General features: G+C 35.8%; 4 protein-coding genes across 6 annotated transcripts; 1 reads left to right on the top strand and 3 right to left on the bottom strand.

Moving 5' to 3' along the window:
• The first annotated feature begins 781 nt into the window (after nucleotides 1-781).
• On the top strand, nucleotides 782-6012 carry LOC125836683 (probable LRR receptor-like serine/threonine-protein kinase At5g45780). Of its 3 annotated transcripts, none has more exons than XM_049515894.1 (11): nucleotides 782-968; nucleotides 1246-1378; nucleotides 1474-1545; nucleotides 1769-1912; nucleotides 2018-2076; nucleotides 2172-2231; nucleotides 2986-3051; nucleotides 3130-3273; nucleotides 3359-3697; nucleotides 4432-4823; nucleotides 5515-6012. In XM_049515894.1, the coding sequence occupies exons 1-11, from the start codon at nucleotides 869-871 to the stop codon at nucleotides 5833-5835; spliced, it is 1830 nt and encodes a 609-aa protein (XP_049371851.1). In that variant the 5' UTR covers nucleotides 782-868; the 3' UTR covers nucleotides 5836-6012. The 3 variants fall into 3 exon arrangements, with proteins under 3 accessions (XP_049371851.1, XP_049371850.1, XP_049371852.1); XM_049515893.1 differs by having other exon boundaries at nucleotides 2018-2089; nucleotides 2978-3051; XM_049515895.1 differs by lacking the exon at nucleotides 2986-3051.
• Nucleotides 6013-6462: 450 nt separating this feature from the next.
• On the bottom strand, nucleotides 6463-8700 carry LOC125836327 (subtilisin-like protease). The gene has a single exon (XM_049515511.1). The coding sequence runs from the start codon at nucleotides 8698-8700 to the stop codon at nucleotides 6463-6465; it is 2238 nt and encodes a 745-aa protein (XP_049371468.1).
• A 1392-nt stretch (nucleotides 8701-10092) lies between these two features.
• Nucleotides 10093-12318, bottom strand: LOC125836326 (subtilisin-like protease 4). Its single transcript, XM_049515510.1, has one exon. It carries the CDS (start codon nucleotides 12316-12318, stop codon nucleotides 10093-10095), a length of 2226 nt encoding a protein of 741 aa, XP_049371467.1.
• A 4429-nt stretch (nucleotides 12319-16747) lies between these two features.
• LOC125836325 (subtilisin-like protease) lies at nucleotides 16748-18940 on the bottom strand. Its single transcript, XM_049515509.1, has one exon. It carries the CDS (start codon nucleotides 18938-18940, stop codon nucleotides 16748-16750), a length of 2193 nt encoding a protein of 730 aa, XP_049371466.1.
• Nucleotides 18941-19155: the final 215 nt, after the last annotated feature.

The raw sequence follows: 19155 nt of genomic DNA, 5'->3' as shown, positions 1-19155 counted from the left end.
GATGGAAAATTGATCTTCTTGTATGGACTTGGACAAATCTCCCTCATGAGCTAACCTTTTGAGTTTGGCTAGGTTCAGGTGTCATATTTTTACATGAGCCAGCTTATCTTTAGCTTTTGGGATTAAGTTAGATTCAAGTGTCATATCTTTACAGTACTACAATTTGCTTGCATTATGAATAAGACTAATATTTTCCATTTATTCTCCCCAGTTTTTCTTTTTGAAGAATTTTTTTTTAATCGATCCGAATAATTCAGATTTGCATCATATAAGTTTAGAGGTGGAATAATAATTTAAACTTTATAAATTTTAAATTCAATGATAGAGATATTCACGGTTAGTAATTGGGTTCTAATTTTTATACATATATTTATATATAAATTTAAGATTTGAACTAAATTTATTAAATTCCATCCATCATATCATATCCTGCTTATGATACTAAAAAGTGCTTCTTTCTGCAATGATTTCGTGGGGTTTCCCATTTGGCCTGTTGAGGGACTATTTATTCAATGGACTATTAATGACTGTAAGGAAAAACAACAACAACATTTAGAAAAATTCCACAAATAGGAAAATGACAGTAAGAAAAAGAGAGTACAAATTTACATCTCTTAGTAGGATGAATCTGAAGAGTTTTTACAAAGTAACAAATTTTTATAGTTAAATTGGTACTAATACTTCGGATTCTCTTTTCTTAATTAAAAAATAAAAAACCAAACAAGACTTTTCAGCCATTTATAAGCTCGAGGGAAATATATTTTTATGTGCTACTCTACTGCTGCACAATGATGAATTCTAAAAAGGACTTTTTCTGAAAGCTCTGCACCAAAATCTTTCTTTTGGGTAATTAGCTTTTTGGATCCAAATGGCAACTTTGCTACTCATTTTCTCATTTTTTCTTCATTGGGTGGCCACCACTCCAGCTTCCATGGGTTTTCTTTCACCTAAAGGTGTCAACTATGAAGGTAAAGATTAAAACTTTACTATAATCCAATCATTCTTTTTTTTTCCAGTGAAAAATCCGAACTTTATTGCTTAGCACTTGTTTATTTTTGTTTTCATAGTTTAGAGTGGTAAAGATGAAAACTTTACTACAATCCAAACATTTGTTGTTTTTTTTCCAGTGAAAAATCCAAACTTTGTTGCTTAGCACTGTTTATAAGCATTTATTTGTTTATGTTTTCATAGTTTAGAGTGGTAACTTTACTTAAAGATTTGTTGAATTTATTGTGGGGTAAGCAGTGGCAGCATTGATGTCTATGAAGAATAGAATGAGAGATGAATACCATGTGTTAGATGGATGGGATATAAATTCTGTTGATCCTTGTACTTGGTACATGGTTGGTTGTTCTTCAGAAGGCTTTGTTATTTCTCTGTGAGTTTTCTCCCTTTCTGTTACATCTTGTCCATTTCTTTTCCCTTTCTGTGAAAATAATTTATTATTATTCTTTGGTTATATATTCTTGGCAGTGAAATGGCAAGTATGGGATTATCTGGCACACTTTCGCCTAGTATTGGGAATTTAACTCATCTTCGGACAATGTAAGACTAATTTGACATGAATTTCCCACTTTATTCTTATTTTGATGTGATGCTGCTCACATATATCTTGGAGATACTTGAAGTTAAAATCACATAGTACTTTTAGTTTAATAATTACTAATACTATTAAGAGTGACATTAAGTGATTTAATTGCAAGATATGTTGAAAAATATCTTTTAATATGATCTGTTGAAGTCATTTTTGCATTGGTTTTTGTTGTAGGTTGTTGCAGAATAATCATTTATCTGGTCCAATTCCTACTGAAATTGGACAGCTCACTGAACTGCTGACCCTTGATTTGTCTGGTAATCAGTTTGATGGAGGAATTCCTAGGGCGTTGGGTCGCCTGATTTATTTAAATTACTTGTGAGTGTAGGCTAAACTCTTGATTTTGTTCTATCTTTATTACTCGTATGTTACACTTCCCCTTGTTGGCTGTGTATGTAATCCTTTGGTGTGTCAAATTCTCAGGAGGCTTAGCAGGAACAGATTGTCTGGACAAATTCCTAAACCTGTGGCATACCTTTCAGGTCTTTCATTCTTGTATGTCTTCCATCCATGACATTTATATGTCCAATACAAGGGCTATATGAGAGTTAAATAAACTGTGGATGGTGTTGTGTAGGGACTTATCATTCAATAACCTTAGTGGTCCAACTCCAAAAATTTTGGCCAAAGACTACAGGTAAGATCCAAGGAAATATTATTATATCTGTCTCAATGTTTGGTCCTCAATAGTCGGTGAACTGGAAGAATCCTTCGGGTCTCTAGTTTGATGAATCAAGGAATTCAGGGTTTACACTTTTACTATGAGGAGGATGGTATATGCCACAGTACTGTGCCAGAATCTTATTCATTAATGGAGTTTAAGATAAACACCTTGATCTTAAATTCAACTGCAAAATAGAAGCTTGATTCAATATTGTTGCATCTGCAACATGCCATATGGCGCAGTGCCACACATAATGTTTCTCTCGTAATAAAGTTATGCTTTCTATAGTTTTAGTAACTGTTATCTTGCATTCCAATTTGTTGTTGTGGTATGTCCCTTCACTGGAAACCAGCAGTCAGTTCTTGCAGACCTGAAAGTAATATCTCAAATCTCATTATCAAAAAAAAGAAGAAAAGAAGAAGTAATATCTCAAATCTCCTTATCAAAAAAAGAAGAAGTAATATCTCAAATCTTATCATTGAAGTATTATCTTCTTACCTGGTCTAATGGAACTTCCATGATGTTTGTTTGATATAATTCCTATATTGCTAAATATGCTAATGTCAAGCAGAATATTTGCTTGAGATAATATCTGATGTTATAGAAGTTTTCTATTCTACTTGCAATGCTTGTTGATTACCTTCCCCCTGGCATCATACTAGCAACCCTTCGGGTTCTTTTGTATTCTATTTCAGCTTATAATTTGGTTGTTGCCTTAGTATTGCAGGAAACAGATTTCTTTGCTCTGCATTGACCACGCAAATTTGTGGGGGTGTGCCAAAACCAGTAAATGGTATTGTTGAAATTTTACCAGAACTTGTCATTATATTGAGGCTGATGTTTTTAATCAAACTCTATTTTTACCATGCAGAAACATCTTCAGACAAGAGGATTACCAATCATCATCGATGGGTTGTTTCTGTTAGCGTTGGGGTCAGTTGCACATTCATAGTTACAGTCGTGCTTCTGGTTTGTTTGGTGCATTGGTACAGATCTCGTGTCCTCACAGGATATGGTAATTACAAGATTAGAAACACATCTCCGATTTCTTGCAAATTAAGACTAGATACATTATGAGTCTCTGATCATTTGATCTGCAGTGCAACACGATTGTGAGTTCGCCACTGGCCACCTGAAGAGATTTTCATTTCGTGAACTGCAAATTGCCACTGGTAATTTCAGCTCTAAGAACATACTAGGACAAGGTGGATTTGGAGTGGTTTACAAAGGATACCTTCCAAATAGGACAGTAGTGGCTGTCAAAAGATTAAGAGATCCAAGTTTCACTGGAGAAGTGCAGTTTCAAACAGAAGTTGAGATGATAGGCTTGGCTGTGCATCGGAACCTTCTACGTCTGTATGGATTCTGTACGACTCCCGAGGAAAGATTACTTATTTACCCTTATATGCCAAATGGGAGCGTTGCCGATTGCTTGAGAGGTTTGCTTTGAAGTATATTTGCTTGGTGCTTTTGCTGAAGCATTCTTTTTTCTTGTCACAATGGATTTCGTAAACTGATCAAGTTTAACATATGCATTTCAATTATTCCTAGTGCTCTCAATGTTAATCTGGCAAAAACTCTTGAAAGGTCATGGTTTATGGAAATCGAGGACTTTGTGCTATATTTTTACTGTACATCTGAAAACACCAGGGCCCTATGATGAAAACAACTTTTGATTGATTATCTTAGATAGTTAAATTGGATTTACATTGTCAATGTTTCTTGTGAAAGTGGAATGAAATCTATTATCAACATATCAATCAACAATGCATCAAACCCAATCTAGTTGGGGTTGACTATATGAATTTTTTGTATCCATTGCAATTAAGACTCCTGATGTAGTGCATTACCTAAGTAGGCATGCCTCTAGCAATCTATTGCGACCTTACGTGCTATTAAGCTTAATTTTTATGTGACAGTTTCTATCCATCTTCTGAAACTCTAATGCCATTTATGGTATCAACTTACATTATCCATGAATAAAATAAATTGTTATTTGGCAGTAAGGTAACTGTCGTGTTGTCATTAATTTTTAGCATGACCAATTCAAGTCAATTTTTAGCTATATGAACACAAAATCAAGTTGGAATTATTGGAATGTAAACGCATTAGCTTGATGTAGTGACTGTGTATCTTTTGCTCTGTTCTCACATAATCTTTTGTTATCTACCAGACAATGGCCGGGATAAACCATTTTTGGATTGGAGAAAGCGCATGCATATAGCTCTTGGAGCTGCCAGAGGTCTTCTGTATTTGCATGAACAGTGTAATCCTAAAATAATTCACAGAGATGTTAAGGCGGCTAATATTCTGCTTGATGAAAGTTTTGAAGCTGTTGTTGGTGATTTTGGTCTTGCTAAGCTTTTAGACTGTAGAGATTCTCATGTTACAACTGCAGTTCGTGGTACTATAGGTCATATAGCACCAGAGTATTTATCAACTGGTCAATCATCTGAGAAGACAGATGTCTTTGGATATGGGATACTACTTTTGGAACTCATTACAGGACACAAGGCATTAGATGCAGGAATTGGTCAGGGTCAGAAAGGAACTATTCTTGACCGGGTGTGTAGCTTCTAACCCTCCTACTGTTTGAAGCTTTATATAGTTGTGCATATAATTTCTAGACTTTATTTGATTAACCGGTTAATAGTTAATCTTCTTGCAGGATTTTGTTTGAGTCATAATCAATATCAATATTTGACTTGAAATTTTTCACTAAAATTGACGCAATAACTAGTGTCTAACGCAGAAGTTGCTCCACATCTTATGAGAGAAGTACAGTTCCAAAATTCTGAATCATTGCTCGAAAACTTGTTCTTTTTACTGACTGCATAATCTGGTTCATGATCTGTAGGAATTATGGACAACATATTCAAGGTTTTTGAATCACTTACTGATCAGTGCAATAAAATTATTGCTGTGTATTACCTTACTGTTGCATACTTAAGCCCTTAAATATAAATTATTTGGTTGATTTTTTATCACATATAATGTTACACTTGCATACTTTAAGCCCTTGATTAACTTATTTGGTTGATATTTATTACATTATCATGTAAGTCTGAACAACCATGTGTTATGCTAGAATAGTTGTGTGAAAAAAGGTACCCGTTCTATGCTTCTTCAATTATGATTTTTCTTCCTTCTCAGTCTGTTTTATGTGGAGTAAAGATTTTCAGAACATGATAGAGCTCAGAGTTTGTTATGTCTATTATTCGGGCCTATTCATTCTGACAACCTGTCCAATTTACAGGTCCGGAATTTATTTGAGGAAAAGAAAGTGGAAATGCTTGCGGATAGGGATCTAAGAGGATGTTTTAATGCAGAGGAGCTAGAGAAAACAGTTGAAGTGGCTCTACAGTGTACTCAATCTAACCCCAATAATCGGCCTAAGATGTCGGAAGTTTTGAGAATCCTGGAAGGTGTTACAGAACAAATGGGGCATGTGGACGAATCACAAGGTGGAAGCAACACATGTCAAACAAGGGCTTTCAGCTTCTCTAGGAATTTTAGTGATATTCATGAAGAATCCTCATTTACTTTTGAACCAATTGAGCTTTCAGGACCCAGATAACTAAAGTAGCCTGCACTGGCATCGTCATAATAAGCGTGCAATCTTGATATATCTAGTTCAGCCATACATACGAGTATATTGTTGCTTTAAGTCAATGTCCTAGTACTCTGTAAGTTACTGTAATTTGTAAATTTTGTTGCAAAAACATTCATTATACTAGTTCTTGGTGGTTCACAACCTGTGTTAGAACTAGCTAGACTAACTTCATTTTGGAACTTCATTCTTTGGAAATGACAAACTTCCATACTAGTTCTGCTGTGTTCGTTGAACGTTTGTGATGACAACAGGTCTATGCGTTTCAGAAGTTTGATTCTTACTAGGATTTTGTAGTGAGATAAACAAGAATCTAGATTAAGGAGATGCTCCCCATGTTTTGAGCGGCTGTTGTTGGAGAGTTCATTATGGAGTTAAGTCAATGCAACTTATTTCCATATTGAACTTTTAAAGACACCTAGAACAAACCTATGGAACTATTGACTTTCATTAACACCAATAGCTGAAGCAAGCTAACTGAAGCTGCTAGGAAAACTGATGAGAGGAATACACAAATAAAACTATCGTACGGTCCTGAGATCAAGAAATTATAGTTGGTGTATAGAATAGTGTGGAGTTGCTTGTAGAGTTTCTTCATGGTACCAAGGTAACTACTATTGGACTCCTAACAAAGTGCTTGGATGAGGTCCATTTCACAAATCCTTGAACGAATGTGGCATTAATGTTTGAAATTGATCGGTTAAAGGTTACTTGATATGTTTTCTTCTGGTACATCTCTGAGAAGTGTAAGGTGGAAGGTTCAACTTTCACATCAACTCCTTGGGGTGGCACAATCTCCAGAGTATAAGATGATATAGGCTCCCCAACATTGGTCACAGTCCTTGTGTATTCTTGTAAATCAGATCCAAGTCTAATTGAAAATGATGGATAGTTTAGTTCTGCTTCAGGAGTAGTTGATGAGCAGTTCACTTGTTGCAAAACAATCAAACTTACAGCTCTACTTGGGTATAATCCGCATAAATAAGGTATATACTCATTTGGTTGGATGTCATAGATCAGTCCCGGATCATTTGCTCTTACTGGGTTAACGTGGCCTGCACCAGTTGCAAAGAAGTCAGCACGGAGGCCCCTTTCGTCTTCAATGGGATTATTTCCAAGGTTTACCAGATCAGCGGTCGTCATGATTGCAGACTTGATAGCAGATGGAGACCATTCTGGATGTGCACTCTTGATCAATGTTACAACTCCTGAAAGGTGAGGACAGGACATTGAAGTGCCAGACAGTGTGTCAAAGGTAGACTTTTTGTTGGTATTGTTCTCCACAGACGTTGGCCATGCTGCAAGGATGCTAATACCAGGACCGATAATATCAGGTTTCAATATGCCAGGGCTTTCTGGAAAAGGGCCTCTAGATGAGAAGGCTGCAACTGCTGGAGCATGATCATCTCCAAATATAGTTCCTTTAAACAAAAAGGAAGCCACAGGGGTCGATGTTGAATTTATGTAGGCTTTGATCTTCAGGCCATCAATAAAACTGATATGTGCTGCTGGAAGAACATGAGGTTCAGCTTGTATAGTGAAGCCTTGTGGTTCCTCATTCATGAGTATCATTCCAGCACCCCCAGCATCCTTCACAAAATGTCCTTTATCAAGTCTGTTTATCTTACCACCATCTTCGCAAAAGACTATCTTCCCCTTCACATTAATATTTTTCAAAGACTCGGCATTGCAGAATGGGGCCATCAGATCACTAGAACTTTTTCCAGGGTAAACTAATGGAAGCAGAGTTTGAGAGAAGTCTTCAGGTTGAAAAGCTGATTCACCATCAATTTCTTCACTGTTCCCCAGCAGTACTGTTGCCCTTAGTTTTCTATCAGTGGTGCTAGCACCAACAGTGAGAAGCCATGGAGCTCCATTTGCTACTGTGCCATGTTCTGGGCCCATATTACCAGCTGTGGTGCTCACCAGAATGCCATTTTGAATTGCAGTAAATGAACAGAGTGCAATAGAGTCTTCCCAGAAAGGTCTAGAGATATCGTCAATGGAAATAGAAATTACATCAACACCATCTTCGATTGCAGCATCCATAGCAGCAAATGTGTCACTCTCAGAACAAGCAGCGCTAGCGTCACAGACTTTATACATGGCAACATGAGCAAGGGGAGCCACGCCAGAAGCTGTTCCATTAGAAAGTCCAAAAACATTGGCACCACTAACAAAGTTTCCAGCAGCTGTGCTTGCAACATGTGTGCCATGTCCATTCTCATCCAAAGGCGTCCCATTTCCAAACTCCTGGAAATATCTAGCTCCAATGAGCTTGTTGTTGCAGGCTGTAGTAAAGTTGAATTCACACTTGCCCTTCCACTTTGCCGGTGGAGGAGGCACTCCTTCATCATTGAATGATGGATGATCGGGTGTTATCCCAGTGTCTAAAAATCCAATAATCATACCTTTACCATAGTTTATACTTTTCCAGAAGCCTAAGTTCTGGTGCAGCCCCATGAAATGAGTACTGTGGGTGGTCCGTGCATGCAGCAGCCTTTGTGGCCGCACTGATATGATCCCTTCTGTCTCCTGCAGTAGCTCTGCTTCATCTGGTGTTAGTCTAGCTGCAAAACCATTAAGGACATTGCGATAAGAGTAAATTATGTGCGAGGATGCAGAATCATTTAGACTCGTTTTCTTTGGGGGCAGAAAAGAATGGTGCCACATTTGTAAACTATCCAAGTCAGAGAAAAGTTGGCCATGAAAAGACTCAAGATGGACTATGTAAGTATCTGAGTTGCTCTGCTGATTGGTATTACTTGCCTGTATGGCTGAAGAATAAAGACTGAGAGTAAAGATGGCACTTAAAAGAAGTTTCAAATCCATGTTTATGAGTGCTAATTAATGAGACACATTTCTTGTAAACCACATATATATAGTGTTAATTTCTTATGATTGGTTTTGTCATCATTTTTTTTAACAGTGTCTTCAGTATTGAAGTAATCGAAAGAATTTGAGTGACACTGAAGTTTTGAGAAGGATGTGATTGGTTCTGAACTCTCCAATTGGCTTGAAACGCAATCTCTGTTTGAGCTAAGAAATGAAAGCCTAAGACAAGCCATTTGGAGCTTGCTTTGGTTTTTATTGCAATTAAAAAATCTTTTCAACTAGGCGGCAACAAACTAATTTTGATCATCTAACATGTTTCACTTGGGAATAACCAATGATTTGCAGGCTGAATATTTATTGTAGGAGGAATCTGTTCTGATGGAAATAAATCCAAGGACTTGCTTACAAGCATTGTGGATGACTTCAAGAATCACTTCTCTGCTTTGTGGTTAAAGTAGAATATTTGTGGGGTTTGCTCGGTTTCAACAAAGGATTTGCATTCTGTTATGAATGATAAGTTCATGAAATGCACAATGATTAGAGGCAATGAAACTCCAAAAGCATGAAATCCAATGAACCAGTAAGCACAAAGGTTTCACAAGTAACATTTGTTAAAACTTGGTTCCATTTCATTTAATTTTTCTACCTTTTTCTGTGAAATTTATGCAATTAAAATTAGCATATTCTAATGGACACCGTTTAGAGGTGTCATTAATCACCATGGACTAGGCGTTGACAAACTCATTGTCAACTAATTTCCCAGGCTGGGAAATATTTAGAAAATGATCTGTTACAGTGTCAACTGACATTTAGTCTGTGATGATAAATGTTCATATTATCGTATACAAGAAAATGTGTGTGACATATCTGTGAATTAGGAATAACTAGGTAGCTTCAGAGGCGGATTCAGGATTTAAGCTTGTATCTACAAATTTGTTGCAATTTTAGTGGATGCACACAATTTTATGCTCCGCATTGGGAGTAATGGATTTAGGCGAACCCAATAACTTAAAGCTGCATCCGCCTCTGAATGGCTTTTAAAATAGCCAGGTTTGAATAACTGTTGCACTATTCATGTCGTTTGGCTAGTTAAATCATGTTATTTGCCATTTATTTTAAGGTTACCCATGACAAAGCTTACATGTAGTTATCGTTTCCATGCATTGATTATGTATATATTTTTACAGCATTTCAGTAAAGTTTAACGAAAAGATACTCATTTCGATATGCATTTGAAGGAACGTACAATAGATGGACAAGTAAAACTTGAAACCAAATTGAGTGGCTTCTAAAAGTACATGAAGGTAAATCTAATCTACTAACTTAGAAAGAGAAGTAAGATATCCCTATTGTTGTATGGAAAACAGTTATGAAAATTAATCCTCCTCACTACTCTAAGGTAACTACGATTGGGCTCCTAACGAAGTGCTTGGATGAAGTCCATCTCAAGTATCCTTGAACAAAAGTGGCATTGATGGTTGAAGTACTTGATCGGCTAAATGTTACTTGATATGTTTTCTTCTGGTTCAACTCGGAGAAATTCAATAGAGGAGGGTCAACTCTCACATCAACTCCTTGTGGTGGCACAATCTCCACAACATAAGACAAGACAGCTTCACCAACATTAGTCACAGTCCTCGTATATGTTTGAGCTTCTAATCCAAGTCCAATTGAAAAGGAAGGATAATTTAGTTCTGCTTCAGGAATGGCTGATGAGCAGTTCACTTTTCTCAATACAAACATACTAACTGCTCTGTTTGAGTAGTTTAAGCCACATAAGTAAGGAACATAATCCTCAGGTTGAATGTCATAGATTAAGCCTGGATCACTTGCTCTTAACGGATTAACATGTCCTGCACCAGTGGCAAAGAAGTCAGCAGGAACACCCCTTTCATCCTCAATTGGTTTTTCACCGAGGTTCACAAGATCAGCAGTCGTCATGATTGCTGATTTGATAGCAGCTGGAGACCAATCAGGGTGTGCACTCTTTACTAATGTTGCAATTCCAGATACATGAGGACAAGACATTGAGGTGCCAGATAAAAGGTTAAAAGTAGATTTCGTGTCGGTATTGTTCTCAATGGATTTTGGCCATGCAGCAAGAATGTTAACACCAGGACCAATAATATCTGGTTTCAAGATACCAGGACTTGCCAAGTTTGGGCCTCTGCCTGAAAAGCCAGCAACTGCTGGAGCATGATCATCTCCAAATATGGTTCCCTTGAATAAAAATGTGGCCTGAGGTTTTGATGTTGAATTGATGTAGGCTTTGATCTTTAGTCCATCTGCATAGCTGACATGTGCTGCTGGAAGAACATGTGGATCAGCTAAGATAGTGAACCCCAAGGGTTCACTATTCATGAGTATCATTCCAGCACCTCCAGCATCCTTCACGAAACTTCCCTTGCCAATTCTAGTAATCTTACCACCAGATATACACAACACAACTTTTCCTTTGACATCAATATTCTTCAGTGACTCCGTGTTGCAAAATGCAGCAGTCGGATCACTGATATTTGTTCCAGGAAAAATGAGTGGTAATGGGGTCTCGGAGAAGTCTTTGGGCTGGAAAGCTGACTCCCCATTAATTTCTTTGCTATCTCCAAGACGTATCGTCGCTCTTAGTTTTCTATCAGTAGTACTTGCACCAACAGTGAGAAGCCATGGAGCTCCATTAAACACAGAGCCTGGTATGGGACCTGCATTGCCAGCTGAGCAGCTGACGAGAATCCCCTTCTGCATAGCAGTAAATCCACCAAGTGCAACAACCTCTGACCAAAAATTGGTAGAATTTTTTCCAATGGAAAATGATAATACATCGACTCCATCCTCAATTGCAGTATCAATCGCAGCCAATATATCACTTTCAGAACAAATAAGACTAGCGTTGCAGACTTTATACATGGCAACGTGTGCAAGCGGAGCCATACCAGATGCTGTGCCACTAGCCAGGCCTAAAAAGTTGGCCCCATCCACAAAATTTCCAGCGGCAGTGCTTGAAGTATGTGTACCATGACCATTTTCATCTAGTGGCGTCCCATTACCAAATTCATGGAAATATCTTGCTCCAATGAGTTTGTTGTTACACGCCGTAAAGTTGAACTCACACTTGCCCTTCCACCTAGCAGGTGGAGGGGCCACTCCTTCGTCATGGAAGGATGGATGATCAGGCGTTATTCCACTGTCTAAAACTCCAATTATCATACCTTTTCCATAATTTGATTTTTCCCAGAAGCCTAAGTTCTGGTGTAGCCCCAAGAAATTTGTACTATGAGTGGTTTGTGCATCCAGTAATTGTCGTGGCCGGACTGATATAATCCCCTCCTTGTCTTGAAGTGATGTTACTTCTTCTGGTGTTAGCATTGCAGCAAAGCCATTGAGGACATTGCGATAGGAGTAAACCATACGCGAAGAGGAAGAATTGTCTGTGTTTGAGGGCAAAAATGAATGGTGCCAATCATGCAAATCTTCAAAATTAGAGAAAAATTGATTTTCATCAGGTAAGCCTAGATGTACAATGTAAATCTCTTTGTTGTTTTCATAACTTGCAAATATAACCAAGGATTGAAGGAAAAATATGGAAACAACACTTTGATAAACTAGTGCTGGAGTCATGCTCTGTAAGTATGCTTCTTTCCCTCTGCAAGAGATTATGTTAAACCACGTCTATTTATAATAGTGCAAAAGTTATTTTGACTTGAGGTACCTACGTCCACTTTTAATTGCCATGGTTTTAGAGTCAAACGATAATAATTTTGATTAATATTTTACGATATATTTTTTCATCAATATGCAAAAGATGAGAATTTATAGTATTTTTTTTTTATAGTTTTTTGAATATTTAATTTTTTTATTTAAAATATCAAATTAATGTAATCTAATTTAAGTTTAAAAATTAATCAAATTAACTTTCGAAAATTTTGGTTTCGTATAGCTTTGAATTATTCATCAATTAGTGGATGTTGTTCTGGTGTTCTATTTAACGATAATTATTATATATTCTTTGTTTAGTAGTTACTTTTATTTATTTAGAAATTTGAGAAAGTAACTGTTTTTTAAATTATTATTGACGTTCCAATTGGATTAATTTAAAAATCCCTTTTGGGCTATGAAATAAACGCCCCATAAAGGCGTAGGCATCTGGAGCTTTTTGGGTTGTCAGCCGACTAGAAATTACTCCTATTTATTTTTTGTAAAAACCAATCATTTGCAGGCTGAAGACTTTTGTCACATAACATACATATAAATGTTAAATGGACGAGTTGAATTGAATTGAGCGGATAAAAATAAATTGAATTAATAAATGGATGGATTATTAACCCGCTTAAAAATAGTTTGACTAAAATAGGCTAAAATGCGGCTCACCTAGCTTAGTTCTTACTGAGTTTTAGTTACTTTATTTGTTCTTTTGTAATTTTTAGTATCTAATAAAACTATTTTTCTTTATTAGGACTATATATAACATATCAAATAAAAAAATATTTTTCTATAAATATTTTAACAAAATTTCTCATAAATCAACTTGGATTATATCTCACCCCAATTTTTGATGGATTGGACTGAAATGATCTCTACACACAAATGCATATTTTCCCATAATGGCCCACCCAAATTTAGATGAATTGAATGGAAAAAATGGCACAGCATGTACTCTCTTTTAACTAATTGGCAACATATAGCCCCTTCTTATTTTTATAACAAAAAAAGGATTTTTAAAAATAAAATTGGCATATTTTGGCCCTTTTTACCCATGTTAATATATGGGAAGTAATTTATATTTAAATTAATTATTTTTTTAAAGTTGGTGGCAGCATGTTGCAGTTTTATGGGGAAGTGGGATTTTGTTCACTTTTTTTTCTCCTCTTTTCTCATATGCACGTTTTCTTTTATTGGTGAATATTTATTGATAATGTAAACATTTATATCATTCTTCTTCATCCTTTTAAACAAAAGTGTTAAAAGTTGATGCTATATCTTCTCTAGAAGATTTGCATGTCTTCACTTTTTATATTGTTAATTTTTTTTTTGGTTTTTTAATTTTTCAAGTTGAAAGTTTTTATATTTGGGTGAAAATTAAGGAGATAGTAATTGGTATCAATTGCCATGGTTAAGAAAAATATTCCTAGAATTATTCCTAAAAAAAGAGATTCTAATTTTGATTTTGTTGAATCACCATCCAAAACTTCAAATTTTAGTCATGCAAGTTCTTCGCGGTAGCCGATTCGTAGTAAGGATAATTTAAAGGTAAACAATGTGAATTGGTTGGTGTTGTTGATAAAAAAAATTCAGAAAAGAGTTATTTCAATTGATGTTGCTAGAAGGAGAAGGATTATAGAAAGTGATGAATCGTCTAACTTTGAATAATTTTTACTTGTGTAATGTTGAGCATTTTAATTTCCAAGTGCAATCCTCATTTACACACTGAAGGAAGATTATGGAATGTATACAAATTTTTAGTGAATGAATACACGGATATGTATACATGAATTTTTGTGTACATGATTGTTCATTCAAATGATAAAAACTCATTCATGTGATAAAAGATTATTCGATTCAGTGTATATATTTTTAGTGAATGAATACACGAATATGTATACATGAATGCATTGTATACATGATTGTTCATTCACGTGATAAAAAACTAATCATGTGATAAAAGATAATTTAGTTAATTGTTTACCTATTAATCTAATAATGAAATCCAAAGGAATTGATGAAAGTATCGACATTTGGATGGGTTGAAATTAATTTGAATCAATCAAAATCAATATTTGTTGTAATAGCCACCCCTTCTGTTGAATAAACAAAATAATTTTTACTATCGCATTCTTCGCTATGATGAATCAAAACTATCAAAGATGTCATCTATTTTTCTCTGTTTGTTGTTGAAGTGCGTTCATTTTTTTGGATACACTGATTTTGAATTGGTGAATTTCATGGAAAATGAATGACCATCTTTATCAATACAAGAGTTAAATATACCCATGAAAAAAAAAACAATGTCTCCTTAATTTATGCTAATAATTAACTGCTGGTTTCATAATGGAGGGAAAAAATGCCTATTAATATGCCGAATTAATTTTAGGACAATTTGTGCTAATACTTTATTTGTCTATTTAATGCTTATTAATGTTGGGCTATGTGTTGCTAATAGTTATTAGCAGTTGTCTATATATGTCATTTCCTCAATTGAATGAATTATATTTTTATTAGCTAATTTTATTACCTTTACACACAAATACATACTTCCCCATATGTCCAATCATCTGTAGGTTCCCTACCATTTGATTTGACTAGACATATTTTGCTAATATTAAGAGGAAAAATTACCTAATTTCACGATTTATGTTATCATATTTTCTAAAATTTCATACCATTTAAAAAAATTTATAATTTTTTTATTCTCTCCTATTTTCAAATACATCGGTCAGATACAATGTATTGAGACATACACGATGTATAGGAACATTGAGTAATGTATTCGAAATCGAGACACGATGTATCGGGACGTTGAGCGATGTATCCAAAATCGGGACGCAATGTATCGCAAAGTTTTGGGATGTATCCGGATTTCACCAAATTTTAGGGATGTTTTGTAATTTGGAAAAGACTAGGGATAAGATGTAATTAGCTCTTAACATTAAGGGATTTGTGTAAAAAGATATTGGTAATTAAATTACCTAAATACACAACTTATTTTTCCATATTTTCTACTCTCTCATATTCTCAGATACATCACTTTACATGATGTATTGGACATTGAATGATATATCCAAAATCGAGACGCAATATACCGGGACATTGAGGGATATATCCGAAACCGAGATGCGATATGTGTAGAGGCATTTTGGGATGTATCCATATTCTATCAAATTTAAGGAATTTTTGTAATTTGAAAAAAAATAGGGATGAAATATAATTAACTCTTAACACAACAATAAAATTCAATTTTATTAAGAGAAATCTACCTAGTATACATACCAGTGTTTTAAAAGGTGGGTGCATGAGGCGGGACGTTTTATTTAGTATAGGGTGAGGCGTAAGCCTCGAGACGTGGGGCGTAAGCCCTATGGATCTTTAAATTTTTAATTTACAATATAGTATAATAATACATCAAAGTTTGAAATAATTACAAACATGATTAATGAAACTCATAGAAAATAAAACTTCTAACATGATTATACAAGTATAAATAATCTAATATCTTAACTTTTTAATAATAAAAGAGTCATTATTTCTAAATATATATTTTTATCATACTATACATTTCACCCCCTAAAAAAAAAAAAAACTTACTAGTATTATAATAAAAACATCACTCCATCATCAATAAAATTACTTTCAAATAGCTAAATAAAATATGATAACTTTGAGATTTATGACAAAACCATGAAGATCAATGATAAGTGAAAAAGTAAAATTTCGTTACGTATTTTTAAAAGAAATGTTATGTAATGTATAATCACTTTCACAATGTTATCAAATAGTAAAGATGTGATACTACAACTTGTTAATTGAGTTACTCTCAATCTTCTTATCTCTGTAGATTAAAAAATTATGAAGTATCATTCATTTATTCAGGATTTATGAGGGTCAACAATGTTAACTAAATATTTTAACGTATAATTTGTCTAAGATTTATTAGGTGAGCCCTGAGTGTTGGGCGTTAGGCGTGCTTAGGGAGTACAGTCGGGCGTAATTCTTATAGAACTAAGCCTCACACTTGAGTTTTGGGATGTTTTGCTAGAGTCCTGCCCCAGGGCGAGTCCTAACGAAGTCTTTTAAAACACTGATACATACCATATGGGAAAGTCACTTAATTTAATATTATAGTCGTATCGTATTTAAATTTCACCCACTGACCATATTAAGTTTTTTTAATTCAATTTCATCAAAATTGAAATTCACTCTATACCATCATAAAATAATTAAAGAGAGTTACTGCAAGAAGAAAGGAAATTGTGTTATATAGTCAAGTTCAAATCTCAAGCAGGTATACATAATTATCTTCTAGGATTTATTGAGAAGGCTGATGGTGCTTTCACTAATCCAATATAACTGCAATGGGACTTCGAACAGAGTGCTTATCTGATGACCATTTCAAATATCCTTGCACAAAGTTCGCGTTGCTGACAGTGCCAGACGCCGAACGTTTAAACGTTACTTGATAGGTTATCCTCTCCTTTACTTCAGAGAAGTGCAAATTGCTAGGACTCACAGTTATCTCAACTCCTTCTGGTGGTGAAATCTCCACAGTGTAAGTCGAATTGGCCTCACCGACATTAGTCACAGCCCTTGTATATTCCTGAGTCTCTGATCCAAGTTTGATCGAAAATGAAGGATAGTTTAGCTCTGCCTCGGGTATACTAATTGTGCAATTCACCTTCTTTTGTAAGATTGCGCTAACTTGTTGATCTGTGTAGTTTAAGCCGCATAAATAAGGCACGTAATCATGAGGCTGGATGTCGTAGATTAGACCAGGATCATTTGCACTCAACGGATTCACATGTCCTGCTCCAATTGCAAATATGTTAGCTGGTAAATGTCTTTCATCCTCGATTGGATTATTGCCAAGATTAACTATACCAGCAGTGGTCATAATTGCGGACTTAATAGCAGCAGGAGACCAATCTGGATGAGCACTTTTAAGCAAAGCTGCAACTCCAGCAAGGTGAGGACAAGCCATGGATGTGCCAGAAATCATGTTAAATGTCAAGTTTGTACGAGTATTGTTTTCTATGGAGGTCGGCCAAGCTGCAAGGATATTGAATCCCGGGCCAATAATATCTGGTTTTAATATGCCCGGACTTGTTCTGCTTGGGCCTCTGGACGAAAAGAAAGCAACTGTAGGAGCATGTTTATTTCCAATTACAGTGCCCTTAAATAAAATACTGGCCATAGGGGTTGATGTCGAGTTTACATATGCTATGAGATCTTGTGCATCGACATAGCTGATGCGTGTTGCTGGAAGAACATAATCGTGTGCAGGTATAGTGTAACCTTCAATATCTCCGTTCATTAGAATCATGCCAGCAGCACCAGCATCTTTCACAGGCTGTCCTTTTTCAATTGCTGTTGCGCCACCCGCTCCACACAACACTAATTTTCCTTCAACATTTGTAAGTGATTCTGGACTACAAACGAAAGCACCAAAATAAGTGCTGTTCAATGCTGGGTAGACGATTGGTAGTAATGTTGGAGGGAAATCATTTGGTTGAGAAGTTGATTCACCATCATATTCTACGCCGTTTCCAAGTGCCACAGTTGCCTTTATTTGTCTATCGATCGTGCTAGCACCAACAGTGAGAATCCAAGGGGCTTCATTAGATAAGGTAGCATTATATGGACCCGCATTTCCAGCTGAGCAACTTACGAAAATTCCCTTTGCCATAGAACTAAATGCACCAAGTGCAATATTGTCATCCCAAAAAGGAGTAGAAATTCCACCAATAGAAATGGATATTACATCAACACCATCTTCAATTGCAGCATCCATCGCGGCTAACATGTCACTTTCGGAACACAGGCCACTTGGATTGCAAACTTTGTACATAGCCAAGTGAGCACGAGGTGCAATGCCAGCCGCTGTGCCATTAGCACTGCCAAACACATTCGCTCCATCAACGAAATTTCCAGCAGCCGTACTTGAAGTATGTGTACCATGCCCATTTTCATCTAATGGCGTCCCATCTTCAACACTCAAAAAGTCTCTTGCTCCAATGAGCTTGTTGTTACATGCTGTGAAGTTAAACTCGCACTTCCCCTTCCACTTAGCAGGAGGAGGAGGCATTCCTTCATCGTCAAACGAAGGATGTTCCGGATAAATTCCAGTATCCAACAGACCAATAATCACACCTTCACCATAGTTAGACGTATTCCAGAAGCCTAAATTTTGGTGCAATCCTAAGAAGCTAGGACTGTGAGTTGTTTGTACTCGCAATACCCTTTGAGGTCTTATGGAAATAAAGCCATCTTTCGTTTCCAGTCCCTTCACTTCATCTGGTGATAATCTAGCCGCAAAACCATTGAAAACATTCCGATAGGAATATATTACACGCAAGGACACATCAGACAATAATGAATACTGGTGTGAGGCATGTAAATTATCAGATGATTCAACGCGAACAATATAGATTTCTGAATTGCTCTGCTGAGAAAGATGATCAGTAGCTAATATGATCGATAAATGAGAACTTACAACGAACAAGAGCGTAATCAGGAAAACCATCAACGCCATGTGTTTGGAATGGAGTAAAAACTCCTCTGTAGAACTTTGTTTTATATAGTTTTTTTCAGCTGATATAACTATGTCCTACTTTGATTTTATTTGTCATGAACTTATTGATAGAATATTGGTAACTTCGGTAGCTTTGGGTTACAACTCATCTTTTCATTGCATAGAAATATAAGTTTCCTAGTTAATAACAATCTAAGCCTTGTTTTGAAAATTTT

This window comes from Solanum verrucosum, unplaced genomic scaffold (assembly GCF_900185275.1).
Source record: "Solanum verrucosum unplaced genomic scaffold, falcon-dt-bn FXZP01000278.1, whole genome shotgun sequence".
Lineage (NCBI taxonomy): Eukaryota > Viridiplantae > Streptophyta > Magnoliopsida > Solanales > Solanaceae > Solanum > Solanum verrucosum.
The sequence above is the reverse complement of the archived record's forward strand: the minus strand, read 5'-3'. Positions and strand labels throughout refer to the sequence as shown.

Excerpts from the sequence above, each read along its gene's own strand:
- LOC125836683 (XM_049515893.1), top strand. The coding sequence starts at position 869 with ATGGCAACTTTGCTACTCATTTTCTCATTTTTTCTTCATTGGGTGGCC. Across the intron at positions 1,913-2,017 it reads CTGATTTATTTAAATTACTT|GAGGCTTAGCAGGAACAGAT; the intron begins GTGAGTGTAGGC and ends TCAAATTCTCAG. Across the intron at positions 2,090-2,171 it reads CTTTCAGGTCTTTCATTCTT|GGACTTATCATTCAATAACC; the intron begins GTATGTCTTCCA and ends GGTGTTGTGTAG.
- LOC125836327 (XM_049515511.1), bottom strand. The coding sequence starts at position 8,700 with ATGGATTTGAAACTTCTTTTAAGTGCCATCTTTACTCTCAGTCTTTAT.
- LOC125836326 (XM_049515510.1), bottom strand. The coding sequence starts at position 12,318 with ATGACTCCAGCACTAGTTTATCAAAGTGTTGTTTCCATATTTTTCCTT.
- LOC125836325 (XM_049515509.1), bottom strand. The coding sequence starts at position 18,940 with ATGGCGTTGATGGTTTTCCTGATTACGCTCTTGTTCGTTGTAAGTTCT.